This window comes from Choloepus didactylus, chromosome X (assembly GCF_015220235.1).
Source record: "Choloepus didactylus isolate mChoDid1 chromosome X, mChoDid1.pri, whole genome shotgun sequence".
Taxonomy (NCBI): Eukaryota; Metazoa; Chordata; class Mammalia; order Pilosa; family Megalonychidae; genus Choloepus; species Choloepus didactylus.
Genome location: NC_051334.1, coordinates 86904985 through 86920157, shown reverse-complemented (window position 1 = coordinate 86920157; position 15173 = coordinate 86904985). Strand labels below are relative to the sequence as shown.

The 15173-nt window shown below is 36.2% G+C and overlaps 2 protein-coding genes across 2 annotated transcripts in view; both read left to right on the top strand.

Annotated features, from left to right (window-relative positions):
- The window catches only part of CYSLTR1 (cysteinyl leukotriene receptor 1), a 52490-nt gene that overhangs the window by 19149 nt on the left and 18168 nt on the right, over positions 1-15173 (top strand). The gene's annotated exons all lie outside the window — the stretch shown is intronic.
- Positions 7762-8289, top strand: LOC119523108 (short transmembrane mitochondrial protein 1-like). Its single transcript, XM_037821882.1, has one exon. The coding sequence runs from the start codon at positions 7762-7764 to the stop codon at positions 7903-7905; it is 144 nt and encodes a 47-aa protein (XP_037677810.1). The 3' UTR covers positions 7906-8289.

Sequence of the window (15173 nt, the reverse complement as noted above, 5' to 3'; positions counted from 1 at the left end):
TACTGACTACTCAGCAGCCACCATGGAGGCGAGAAGGCAATGGCACGATATATTTAAAATTCTGAGAGAGAGGAATTTCCAGCCAAGAATACTTTATCCAGCAAAGCTCTCCTTCAAATTTGAGGGAGAGCTTAAATTTTTCACAGACAAAGAAATGCTGAGAGAATTTGCTAACAAGAGACCTGCCCTACTGGAGATACTAAAGGAAGCCCTACAGACAGAGAAACAAAGACAGGACAGAGAGACTTGGAGAAAGGTTCAGTACTAAAGAGATTCGGTATGGGTACAATAAAGGATATTAATAGAGAGAGGGAAAAATATGGCAAACATAATCCAAAGGATAAGATGGCCGATTCAAGAAATGCCTTCACGGTTTTAACGTTGAATGTAAATGGATTAAACTCCCCAATTAAAAGATATAGATTCGCAGAATGGATCAAAAAAAATGAACCATCAATATGTTGCATACAAGAGACTCATCTTAGACACAGGGACACAAAGAAATTGAAAGTGAAAGGATGGAAAAAAATATTTCATGCAAGCTACAGCCAAAAGAAAGCAGGTGTAGCAATATTAATCTCAGATAAAATAGACTTCAAATGCAGGGATGTTTTGAGAGACAAAGAAGGCCACTACATACTAATAAAAGGGGCAATTCAGCAAGAAGAAATAACAATCGTAAATGTCTATGCACCCAATCAAGGTGCCACAAAATACATGAGAGAAACATTGGCAAAACTAAAGGAAGCAATTGATGTTTCCACAATAATTGTGGGAGACTTCAACACATCACTCTCTCCTATAGATAGATCAACCAGACAGAAGACCAATAAGGAAATTGAAAACCTAAACAATCTGATAAATGAATTAGATTTAACAGACATCTACAGGACATTACATCCCAAATCACCAGGATACACATACTTTTCTAGTGCTCACGGAACTTTCTCCAGAATAGATCATATGCTGGGACATAAAACAAGCCTCAATAAATTTAAAAAGATTGAAATTATTCAAAGCACATTCTCTGACCACAATGGAATACAATTAGAAGTCAATAACCATCAGAGACTTAGAAAATTCACAAATACCTGGAGGTTAAACAACACACTCCTAAACAATCAGTGGGTTAAAGAAGAAATAGCAAGAGAAATTGCTAAATATATAGAGACGAATGAAAATGAGAACACAACATACCAAAACCTATGGGATGCAGCAAAAGCAGTGCTAAGGGGGAAATTTATAGCACTAAACGCATATATTAAAAAGGAAGAAAGAGCCAAAATCAAAGAACTAATGGATCAACTGAAGAAGCTAGAAAATGAACAGCAAACCAATCCTAAACCAAGTAGAAGAAAAGAAATAACAAGGATTAAGCAGAAATAAATGACATAGAGAACAAAAAAACAATAGAAAGGATAAATATCACCAAAAGTTGGTTCTTTGAGAAGATCAACAAGATTGACAAGCCCCTAGCTAGACTGACAAAATCAAAAAGAGAGAAGACCCATATAAACAAAATAATGAATGAAAAAGGTGACATAACTGCAGATCCTGAAGAAATTAAAAAAATTATAAGAGGATATTATGAACAACTGTATGGCAACAAACTGGATAATGTAGAAGAAATGGACAATTTCCTGGAAACATATGAACAACCTAGACTGACCAGAGAAGAAATAGAAGACCTCAACCAACCCATCACAAGCAAAGAGATCCAATCAGTCATCAAAAATCTTCCCACAAATAAATGCCCAGGGCCAGATGGCTTCACAGGGGAATTCTACCAAACTTTCCAGAAAGAACTGACACCAATCTTACTCAAACTCTTTCAAAACATTGAAAAAAATGGAACACTACCTAACTCATTTTATGAAGCTAACATCAATCTAATACCAAAACCAGGCAAAGATGCTACAAAAAAGGAAAACTACCGGCCAATCTCCCTAATGAATATAGATGCAAAAATCCTCAACAAAATACTTGCAAATCGAATCCAAAGACACATTAAAAAAATCATACACCATGACCAAGTGGGGTTCATTCCAGGCATGCAAGGATGGTTCAACATCAGAAAAACAATCAATGTATTACAACACATTAAAAACTCGAAAGGGAAAAATCAATTGATCATCTCAATAGATGCTGAAAAAACATTTGACAAAATCCAACATCCCTTTTTGATGAAAACACTTCAAAAGGTAGGAATTGAAGGAAACTTCCTCAACATGATAAAGAGCATATATGAAAAACCCACAGCCAGCATAGTACTCAATGGTGAGAGACTGAAAGCCTTCCCTCTAAGATCAGGAACAAGACAAGGATGCCCGCTGTCACCACTGTTATTCAACATTGTGCTGGAAGTGCTAGCCAGGGCAATCCGGCAAGACAAAGAAATAAAAGGCATCCAAATTGGAAAAGAAGAAGTAAAACTGTCATTGTTTGCAGATGATATGATCTTATATCTAGAAAACCCTGAGAAATCAACGATACACCTACTAGAGCTAATAAACAAATTTAGCAAAGTAGCGGGATACAAGATTAATGCACATAAGTCAGTAATGTTTCTATATGCTAGAAATGAACAAACTGAAGAGACACTCAAGAAAAAGATACCATTTTCAATAGCAACTAAAAAAATCAAGTACCTAGGAATCAACTTAACCAAAGATGTAAAAGACCTATACAAAGAAAACTACATAACTCTACTAAAAGAAATAGAAGGGGACCTTAAAAGATGGAAAAATATTCCATGTTCATGGATAGGAAGGCTAAATGTCATTAAGATGTCAATTCTACCCAAACTCATCTACAGATTCAATGCAATCCCAATCAAAATTCCAACAACCTACTTTGCAGACTTGGAAAAGCTAGTTATCAAATTTATTTGGAAAGGGAAGATGCCTCGAATTGCTAAAGACACTCTAAAAAAGAAAAACGAAGTGGGAGGACTTACACTCCCTGACTTTGAAGCTTATTATAAAGCCACAGTTGCCAAGACAGCATGGTACTGGCACAAAGATAGACATATAGATCAATGGAATCGAATTGAGAATTCAGAGATAGACCCTCAGATCTATGGCCGACTGATCTTTGATAAGGCCCCCAAAGTCACCGAACTGAGCCATAATGGTCTTTTCAACAAATGGGGCTGGGAGAGTTGGATATCCATATCCAAAAGAATGAAAGAGGACCCCTACCTCACCCCCTACACAAAAATTAACTCAAAATGGACCAAAGATCTCAATATAAAAGAAAGTACCATAAAACTCCTAGAAGATAATGTAGGAAAACATCTTCAAGACCTTGTATTAGGAGGCCACTTCCTAGACTTTACACCCAAAGCACAAGCAACAAAAGAGAAAATAGATAAATGGGAACTCCTCAAGCTTAGAAGTTTCTGCACCTCAAAGGAATTTCTCAAAAAGGTAAAGAGGCAGCCAACTCAATGGGAAAAAATTTTTGGAAACCATGTATCTGACAAAAGACTGATATCTTGCATATACAAAGAAATCCTACAACTCAATGACAATAGTACAGACAGCCCAATTATAAAATGGGCAAAAGATATGAAAAGACAGTTCTCTGAAGAGGAAATACAAATGACCAAGAAACACATGAAAAAATGTTCAGCTTCACTAGCTATTAGAGAGATGCAAATTAAGACCACAATGAGATACCATCTAACACCGGTTAGAATGGCTGCCATTAAACAAACAGGAAACTACAAATGCTGGAGGGGATGTGGAGAAATTGGAACTCTTATTCATTGTTGGTGGGACTGTATAATGGTTCAGCCACTCTGGAAGTCAGTCTGGCAGTTCCTTAGAAAACTAGATATAGAGCTACCATTCGATCCAGCGATTGCACTCCTCGGTATATACCCGGAAGATCGGAAAGCAGTGACACGAACAGATATCTGCACGCCAATGTTCATAGCAGCATTATTCACAATTGCCAAGAGATGGAAACAACCCAAATGTCCTTCAACAGATGAGTGGATAAATAAAATGTGGTATATACACACGATGGAATACTACGCGGCAGTAAGAAGGAACGATCTGGTGAAACATATGACAACATGGATGAACCTTGAAGACATAATGCTGAGCGAAATAAGCCAGGCACAAAAAGAGAAATATTATATGCTACCACTAATGTGAACTTTGAAAAATGTAAAACAAATGGTTTATAATGTAGAATGTAGGGGAACTAGCAGTAGAGAGCAATTAAGGAAGGGGGAACAATAATCCAGGAAGAACAGATAAGCTATTTAACGTTCTGGGGATGCCCAGAAATGACTATGGTCTGTTAATTTCTGATGGTTGTAGTAGGAACAAGTTCACTGAAATGTTGCTATATTATGTAACTTTCTTGGGGTAAAGTAGGAACATGTTGGAAGTTAAGCAGTTATCTTAGGTTAGTTGTCTTTTTCTTACTCCCTTGCTATGGTCTCTTTGAAATGCTCTTTTATTGTATGTTTGTTTTCTTTTTAACTTTTTTTTTTCATACAGGTGTTTTGAAAAAAGAAGGGAAAGTTAAAAAAAAAAAAAAAAAAAAAAAAAAAAAAAAAAAAAAAAAAGATGTGGTGCCCCCTTGAGGAGCCTGTGGAGAATGCAGGGGTATTCGCCTACCCCACCTCCATGGTTGCTAACATGACCACAGACATAGGGGACTGGTGGTTTGATGGGTTGAGCCCTCTACCATAGGTTTTACCCTTGGGAAGACGGTTGCTGCAAAGGAGAGGCTAGGCCTCCCTGTATTTGTGCCTAAGAGTCTCCTCCTGAATGCCTCTTTGTTGCTCAGATGTGGCCCTCTCTCTCTGGCTAAGCCAACTTGAAAGGTGAAATCACTGCCGTCCCCCCTACGTGGGATCAGACACCCAGGGAAGTGAATCTCCCTGGCAACGTGGAATATGACTCCCAGGGAGGAATGTAGACCTGGCACCGTGGGACGGAGAACATCTTCTTGACCAAAAGGGGGATGTGAAAGGAAATGAAATAAGCTTCAGTGGCAGAGAGATTCCAAAAGGAGCCGAGAGGTCACTCTGGTGGGCACTCTTATGCACACTTTAGACAACCCTTTTTAGGTTCTAAAGAATTGGGGTAGCTGGTGGTGGATACCTGAAACTATCAAACTACAACCCAGAACCCATGAATCTCGAAGACAGTTGTATAAAAATGTAGCTTATGAGGGGTGACAATGGGATTGGGAAAGCCATAAGGACCAAACACCACTTTGTCTAGTTTATGGATGGATGTGTAGAAAAGTAGGGGAAGGAAACAAACAGACAAAGGTACCCAGTGTTCTTTTTTACTTCAATTGCTCTTTTTCACTCTAATTATTATTCTTGTTATTTTTGTGTGTGTGCTAATGAAGGTGTCAGGGATTGATTTAGGTGATGAATGTACAACTATGTAATGGTACTGTAAACAATCGAAAGTACAATTTGTTTTGTATGACTGCGTGGTATGTGAATATATCTCAATAAAATGATGATTAAAAAAAAAAAAAAAAAAAAGCAGGCAGCTGTGGATTGTGTCTTTTATGTTCCTCCAAGCTTCCTATCCATTTCTGCCAACATCACCCAAAAATCTGCACAGCACCCTGTGCATCTTCCCCCTGGTTTCCCACGAGAGAGGGGAATGTGCTGGGGGACTAAGGCAGATTTGGGGGAAGGGGGTTCCACCTGCTTTCCCATAGAGAGCACTTTCTTAAACACCTCAATAGGTCTAAGATATGGGAGCTTTCTCTTCCTATTCCCCTACAAGTAACCCCAAATGTGGACCTGTAGGAGGTGGGGGCATTCAGGTGATAATAACTAATTCAATAATTTTGGGAAATCTTTGATTTTCCTAAAAAATATTAATAACTTCTTCATAATGATGTTAATACTAAGAATTAAATATAACCTAGAACATTTTCCCATTCAGGCATCTCTTTCCTCCTCTCTTGGAGTTGCCTCAAAACACAGTAGGGGTAGCTGAGGGCCAGAAGAGCTGGGGCCTGTAAGGGAGTGTGTTATAACAAAGAGAGGCTGGTAGATTGAGATTACACACAAATGCACACGTATACATACATATACTTTGTAATTTTGGGGGTGGTTTTGCTAGGCCAAGCTCTGCTATCCTATATATTTATAGAACTTGATCACAGGCCAGAACAGCAGGGTAATTATAGCATTATTAGCATATATTAAAATCAGGTAACCTGTATACACTGAATGAAGGCAGATTATTATTTATTTCTCTCCCCCCTTCTCCTTCCCTGGTACCACATATCCAGGGCAAGAATCAGAGGAAGAAAACCTGGAAGACTCTGATTAGTTAAACACATGCAATGATAAAGGTCTAGAATAGTTGAACCAAGTATCAAAGAAGAGCCATAACCCAAAGTCAATAAACAATAAAACACTAACCAAGAGTGAGAAACTGACCTTCAGAGTAAACTCATCAAGATAATCAAATGCTTAGACATCAGCAAAAAATCACAAGCCACACTAAGAAACAGGAAGATATGGCCCAATCAAAGGAACAAATTAAAACTTCAGAGGATACACAGAATGTGAAACATCTACTCAATGACATTCAAATAAATCTAAATCAATTCAAGGAGATGAAGGAAAATATGGCTAAAGAGATGAAGGATATGATGCACACTGTGTGAACATAAAGAAGAATTTGAAAAAATAAAAAGAAACATAACAGAAAATATGAGGCTGAAAGGCACAATAGAAGAGATTAAAAATACACTAGGGGCAAACAACAGCAGATTTGGACAGGCAGAAGAAAGAATCAGCAAACTAGAAGACAGGACAATCAAAATCTTACAGACAGAAGAACAGATATAGAAAAGAATGGAAAAACATGAGCAGGGTCTCAGGGATTTGAATGATGATATGAAGCACACAAACATGTTATGAGTGTCTCAAAAGGAGAAGAGAAGGGAAAATGGGCAGAAAGAATATCTGAAGAATTAAGAGACAAAAACATCCTCTTATGAAATACATAAATATACATGTCCAAGAAATGCAATGAAATTCAAACAGATTAAATCATAATAGACCTACTCTGAGACACATATTAACCATAATGTCAAATGTCAAAGATAGAGAATCATGAAAGCAACAAGAGAAAAGAAAAATTTATCACAAACACCAAGTCCTAATTTCTCTTCAGAAAATGGCTTCACAGATGAATTCTACCCATCATTCCAAGAAGAATTATTATCAATCCTGCTCAAACTCTTCCAAAAAATAGAAGAGAAGGGAATGCTACCTAACTCATTCTATGAAGCCAATGTCACCCCAATACCAAAACCAGATAAAGAAACTACAAGAAAGGACAATTACAGATCAATCTCTCTAATGAATAGAGATGAAAAAATCCTCAACAAAATACTTGCAAATCAAATCAAATTGCCCAATAAAAGAATTATACATCATGATCAATCAAGTGAGTTTTATCCCAGGTATACAAGGGTGGTTCAACACAAGAAAATCAATTAATGAAATACACTACATTAAAAAAATTGAAGGAGAAAACCACATGATCATTGATTGATGCCAAAAAAACATTTGAAAAAATCCATATCCTTTCTTGATAAAAAATATTTCAAAATATTGGAATAGAAGGTAACTTCCTCAACATGATAAAAGGCATATATGAAAAACCCACATCTAGGGGCCAGGGGAGGTAGTCTTGGACCAGCCCTGAGCTGCAGCCCGCTGATCATGCCCTCCTGACCCTCCCCACCAACATCATGTTCCAGTTCCTGCTTGGATTTACTTTTGGTGATATGGATGGAATGTATCTGGCTCAGAACTATGATATACCAAACCTGGACAAAAAATGTGAAGATATAAAAAAGGACTTGGATGCCCAGAAGAAATCCCCTAGTTCCTGAGGCCGACTCCAACTGCCTTCTGGATACACTGATTCTCCTATTCTTGAGGGACTTCTTTACCATATGAACCAAAAGGTTTTGTTTTCATCTCCAGCCTCAGCAATTTTCTTCTTTGCTAAACTATATGTTGCCTTAGAGCAAAAATGAGGCCACAAGTTAAGAATTACCCTTACTTTTCCAACATCCTCACCTTTTCCCATCCTTCTTCCAGCTGCTTGGGAGATTCTAAGGCTGGAATTATGGTGCCAAACTAATAAACATGACCTTAAGTTAGTAATCTCTTCTTTATTCATTGGGATTTCTACTACCCGTTTTCAAGAGAAAAATTGAAGAGTTTTGTATAGCTGATCAGATACAAATAATGCTAATTTCACAATTACAACAATTACAGTGGGTGCCTGTTAAGCATTTGGTACTAAATTATGTTGTTTCAAAGTAATTAAAATTAATATCTAGAAGCCAAAAAAATAAAACCCACAGCTAGCATCATATTCAATGGTGAATGACTGAAAGATTTCCCTTTGAGATCAGGAACAAGACAGGGATGCCAACTCTCACCACTGTTATTCAACATTGTGCTAGAAATTCTAGCTGAAGAAATTAGGCAAGAAAAAGAAATAAAAGGCATCCATATTGGAAAGGAAGAAGTAATGCTTTCACTATTTGCAGATGATATGACCCTATACCTAGAAAGTCCTGAAAAATCTACAACAAAGCACTAGACGTAATAAACAAGTTCAGCAAAGTGGTGGCATACAAGATTAACATGCAAAAATCAGTAAGGTTTCTATACACTAGTAATGAGCAATCTGAGGAAGAAATTAGGGAAAAGTTCCATTTATAATAGCAACTAAAAGACTAAATATCTAGGGATAAGCTTAACCAGGGATATAAAGGACCTGTATTCAGAAAACTGCAAAGCATTGCTACAAGAAATCAAAGACCTAGATAAATGGAAAGACATTTGTGTTCATGGATTGAAAAAATAAATGTTTTAAGATGTCAGTTCTACCCAAATTAATTTACAGATTCAATGCAATCCCAATAAAAATTCCAAAAGCCTGCTTTGCATAATTTGAAAAGCTAATTGTCAAATTTTTGTGGAAGGGTAAGTGGCCCTGAATAGCCAAAAACCTTGAAAAATAAAAATAAAGTTGAAGGACTCTCACTTCCTGTCCTTAAAGCATATTGCAAGGCTACAGTGGTCAAATCATCACAGTACTGGCATAAAGATAGACATATTAATCAATAGAATAGAATTGAGAGTTCAGAAATGGACTCTCACATCTATGGTCAATTGATTTTTTACAAGGCTGCCAAGTCCACCCAATTGGGACAGAGCAGTCTCTTAAACAAGAATGAAAGAGGACCCCTATCTCACCCCTTTTATGAAAATTACCTCAAAGTGAATCAAAGATGTAAATATAAAAGCCTGAAACAAAATTCCTAGAAAAAAATGTAGGGAAGCATCTTCAAGATCTTGTGGTAGGAAGTAGTGTCTGAGAACTTACACCCAAAGCACAAGCAACAAAGGAAAAAATGGATGAATGGGAACTCCTCAAAATTGAGGATCTTTTGTATGCTTCAAAGGTCTTCAAGAGGGAAAAGACAGCCTATTCAATGGGAGAAAATAATTGCAAACTACATATCCTATAAGAGTTTAATATCCAGGATATAGAAAGAGATCCAACAACTCAATGATAAAAAGACAAACAACCCAATTTTTAAAATGAGCAAAAGACTTGAACTGACAATTTACCAAAGAGAATATACAAATGGCCCTAAAATACATGGAAAGATGTTCAACATCACCAGATATTAGGGAAATGCAAATCAAAACTGCAATGAGATATCCTTTCACATGACTAGAATGACCATTATATATGGTTAGAAATCCTATATCTGATAAGAGACTGATATCCTGCATATATCAAGAAATCCTACAACTCAACAACAACAGTACAAACAGCCCAAATATAAAAATGGGCTAAAGATATGAAAAAGGCATTTTTCTAAAGAAGAAATACAAATGGCTAAAAAAAAAACACATGAAAAAATGTTCATCTTCACTAGGTATTAGGGAAATGCAATTCAAAACCACAATGGGATTCCATCTCACACCACTAAGAATGGCTGCCATTAAACAAACAGGAAACAACAAATTCTGGAGAGGATATGGAGAAATATAACACTTATTCACTGTTGGTGGGAATGTAGAACAGTACAGCCACTATGGAAAAACAGTTTAGCAGTTCCTCAGGAAGCTAAGTATAGAACTTCCATGTGATATGGCAATCCCACTACCAGGTATACACTCAGAAGAACTGAAATCAGGGACATGACCAGACATTTGCACACCAATGGCAATAGCAGCATTATTCACAATTTCCCAAAAGATGGAAACAACCCAGGTGGCCATCAACAGATGAATGGATAAACAAAATGTGGTATATACATACAATGAAGTATCATTCAGCTGTAAGGAGAAATGAAGTTATGACCCATGTGATAACATGGATGAACCTTGAAGACATTAGTTGAGTGAAATAAGTCAGACACAAAAGGACAAATAGTGTATGACCTCACTAATATGAACTAAATATAACTAGCAAACTGATGATGTTAATATCTAGAACATAGGTCACCAGAAGAGAAAATGAGGTCAGAGAATGGGGAACTGATGCTTAATATGTGCAGAATATGTAATAAGATTGACTGTAAATATTTGGAAATGGATAGAGGTGATGGTAGTTCATTATAATGAGTGTAATTAACAGCTATGATATGTGGGTGCAATTGTGGTTGACAGGGAAAGTTTAGGGTTGTGTATGTCACTAGAAGGAATGCCAGAGGATGAAAGATGGGACTGAATAACAGAGTGAACCATCTTGTGGGTGAAAATGTTCTAGAATTGATTGTGGTGATGAATGCACGACTCTGTGAATATACTAAAAGACATTGTACACTTTAGATGGATTTTATGGTATGTGAATTTATCTCAATAAAACTGCTTTAAAAAAACACAATGAGAAATCATTTCATCCCTACTAGAATGTCCTCTATTAATAAACAGAAAGTTACAAGTATTGGAGAGGGTGTGGATACGGAAGAACACTCATACACTGCTAGTGGGAATGTAAAATGGTGCAGCCACTGTGAAAGACAGTTTGGTGCTTCCTCAGGAAGCTAAGTATAGAAGTGCCATATGATCTGGCAATTCCACTACTAAGTGCATACCCAGAAGAACTGAAAGCAGGAACTCAAACAGACATTTGCACACCGATGTTCATAGTAGCATTATTTACAATTGCCAAAAGATGGAAACAACCCAAGTGTCCATCAACCAATGAATGGATAAGCAAAATGTGGTATAAACCTACAATAGAATATCATTCAGTTGTAAGAATGAATGAAGTCCTGAAGCATGTGATAACATGGATGAACCTTGAGGACATTATACTGAGTGAAATAAGCCAGAAGCAAAAGGACAAATACTTTATGATCTCACTGATATGAACTAATTATAATAAACAAACTGATAGAGTTAGAATCTAGAATATAGGTTGTCAGGTGATAGAATGGGGATAGAGAACGGGGAGCTGATTCTTAATCTGTACAGAATTTCTATTTAGGTTGATTAGAAATATTTGGAAATGGGTAATGGTGATGGTAGCGTATTATAGTGAGTGTAATTAACAGCATTGAATGATGTTTGTGAATGTGGTTGAAAGGAGAAGTTTTGGGTCATGCATGTTACTAGAAGGAATGTTGGAAGATAAAATATGGGACTGTATAACACAATGAACTGAGTTGGAGATTATCAACTGTGGTTATTAAATACAAATATAAGACTTCTTTCATGAATTATACTCTACAATAAAAATATGATTTTAAAAAAAGGAATGAAGTACCAATACACACTACAACATCAATAAGTCTTGAAAACATTATGCTAAGTGAAAGAAGGCAGTCATGAAAGACCATATAGTGTATGATTCAATTTATATGAAATGCCAAGAATAAGAAAATCCATAGAGACAGAAAGTGGATCAGTGGTTGCTGGGGGCTAGAGGTCTGGAGGGAGAATGGGAAGTGACTGGTAACAAGTACAGGGTTTCTTTGGAGGATGATAAAAATATTCTTAAATTGACTGCATTGATAATTGCACAACTCTGTGAATATACTAAAAACCACTGAATTGTATACTTTAAATGGGTAAATTGCATGGTATGTGGATTATATCTTTTTTTTTTTTTTAAAGTTTTAAAAAGAACATTTATTTTTTTTTCAAACTTTTAATTGTGCAATATAGAAAACTGAAAAGCACAAGAAGCAAACACAAAAGTCATCCAGAATCACAAGCAGTTTACGGGCTGACATATCCTTCTAGGTGCTTTATGTGTATACATACAACTGAGCATACATTTTTATGTGTTTCATGCTTTTTCATGAATATTTACCAATTCAAAGTCCCAAAGCTGTGAGTACTGGGATATAACCAAGAATACATGACACCAACTCAATCAAGGGGGGAAAATGTATTCCTGCCTTTCTTTGGGACAACAATTTTATAAAAGACAAAAATGCAACAGGCCTCTATAGATATGGCAGAGTTAACAAATACTGCATTCCCTTAATGCTCAATTCAAAATTAGACATAAAGAATACAACAAGTATAATTCATCTAAGAGAATTCATGTTCAGATCTATATTGAAATAAGGTATGTTTCCACTGAATTATTTTTAGCAATGTCCTATGGTATAGCCAAGAGATGCCCAAGTACAATGGTTACATCAAAATGGAAATATGAACACAGTTACATACATCCCCCCCCCCTGCACGTTCTTCCGCCCCTCTGCAGCCAACCTAATAAGTTCTGATACCAACTGCTCAGAGGTCGTTTAACAATTCCATGTCAAAGATGCTTCTTTTCTATCAACAAAAAGATATTTATAAATTCGTTAATTCACTACTCTACTTTTTATCATACATTGTCACCTCAAGAAATCTAAAAAGCTTAGATATTGTGAAATAATGAATCTTATCCGCAATAAACACAGGTATTTTACAAAAAAAAATTCACATAGAACTATAGTTATAATCTAAAACTGTCTTCTAGATCTAGAGATACTAGCAAAGAGCCCTGCCTCTTCTTCCTCTTCCACTATTTCAATGACTAAGTACAGAAATGCATCTGGCTCCAAGAGGTGGATTAGCAAAGTCACTCCCAGAAGACAGGCCTTCCTTTAAACTAACACAAGGACATTTCTATAGGGATTATCTTTCTACTTCTATTTTTAGTATACTTTGGACATTAGGACTTGTCCTTTAATACACAGCAATAACTAAAATGCCTATACAGAACAATGGTCAAACAATCTGAACTTGTCTAACTCGCAGGCAAAGAACCCTTCCCTCTGCACTTCGTTCCCTACCCCACCCCCACCCCCTCAGCACACTGCTCCAAGATATCCAGTTCAACAGTGCCATTCCCCAAATACAGCCATTCTTCTGTATTAACAGAAAAAATATTTAAAATGTTATTTTACACTCTGTACTTTTAACATATATTGTATCCTTGTAAGCATCTAGAAAAACTAGATGTTTCAAATAAGGACTTAAACTTGTCCACGATACACACAGTAGCTTTGAATAAACCATACACATGTAACAAAGGATATAATCTGAAAATGTCTTCTAAATAGGAATACTCTGGCCTAGAATCCTTCCTGTTCTCATCTCTATCAACCCAGTGGTTGCATGTGCAATGCTTAGAGGGTTTTTGTTTTTTCATTTTTTTTTAAATGATTTTGCTTTCACAAGTAAAATTCTGTCATTTTCAAAACAAGTCTTCCCTATAAATTTTAACACAAAATGTACAAAATGTGTTAGTTTACTAACTCTACTGTCATACACTGGTCTAGAAAGACTAGATAAAAAATGAGTACTCGTTTGTCCACTATATACACTATATACACAGTGAAGTAAAACAAAATACACAGAATATATAGGATAATGGTTTATCTTGCCCAACTACAGACTTACTGGCAAAGAGCCCTTGGCACTTCCTTCTCCCTCCTCCCTGAAACAGCACAAACAGAATATGTACTGCTCTGAAGGTGGTTTGATCATTCCATCTCCAAAAAATATTTCATATGACTTTCAACAAAACAATATCTACAAAATGTGTTATTTTACTACCTCTACTTTTAACATACTTTGTGCACTTCTAAACATCTAGAAAGACTAGATGTTTCAAATACGGACTTAAATTTGTCCACTATATACACAGTAGTGTTCAATAAACTACACACACGTAACAATTGTTAAATCTGAAAGTGTCTTCTAAATAGAAACATTTTGGGGCTAGAGCCCGTCATTTCTCCTGATTCCTTTTCTCCACCGCAAACCCAGTGGATGAGCTACAAGCACCTGTGTCACTTAGATGGGGTTTTCTAATTTCATTTCCAAAAGTCATTTTCAGAAGACAGCCTTTCTAGGAATTTTAACACAAAGTGTACAAAATGTGTTAGTTTACTAACTCTACTTTTGTCATACATTGGCAACCTCTTTAATATCTAGAGACTAGATATTATAAAATTAGGACTCATTTGTCCAGTATATACACAATATATACAGTACAGCAAAGTTAAATGAATACACATAACATACATGGCAATGGATGATAAGAAATGTTCTAGTACACACTAGCAAAACACCTTTTTCAATTTCTTCCCTCCCACCTCACTCAAACCAATGAACAAGTACAATGTTCAGAGGTGGTTTAACAATTCCATTCCCAAAGACAGTATTTCTCATCAATTTTTAAGAGCTATTTACAGTGCTATCCTACTACCTCTGTTTTTAAACACATCAAGTACTTCTAAACATTTAAAAAGACTAGCTATTTCAAATAAAAATTTACTTGTTCACTGCATATATAGTATTGTTCAATAAAACCGTACACACATAACAATGGTTATAATCTGAGGTGTCGCCTAAATGTGACCATCTTGTCCTCGAACCATACCCTCCTGACTTCCTTTTCTCCACCACCAGTTCAGTAGACAAGTACAGGCAAGTGTAATGGTTTGAGGTGGTTGAACAAATTCATACCCAAAAGTCATTTACAGAAGACAAGCTTTCCAATAAATTTCAACATAAAGTATACAAAACATACTAATTTTAATAACTACTGGCAACCTCTTTAACGTCTACAGACTAGATGCTGCAAAATTAGGACTCATTTGTCCATTATATACACAGC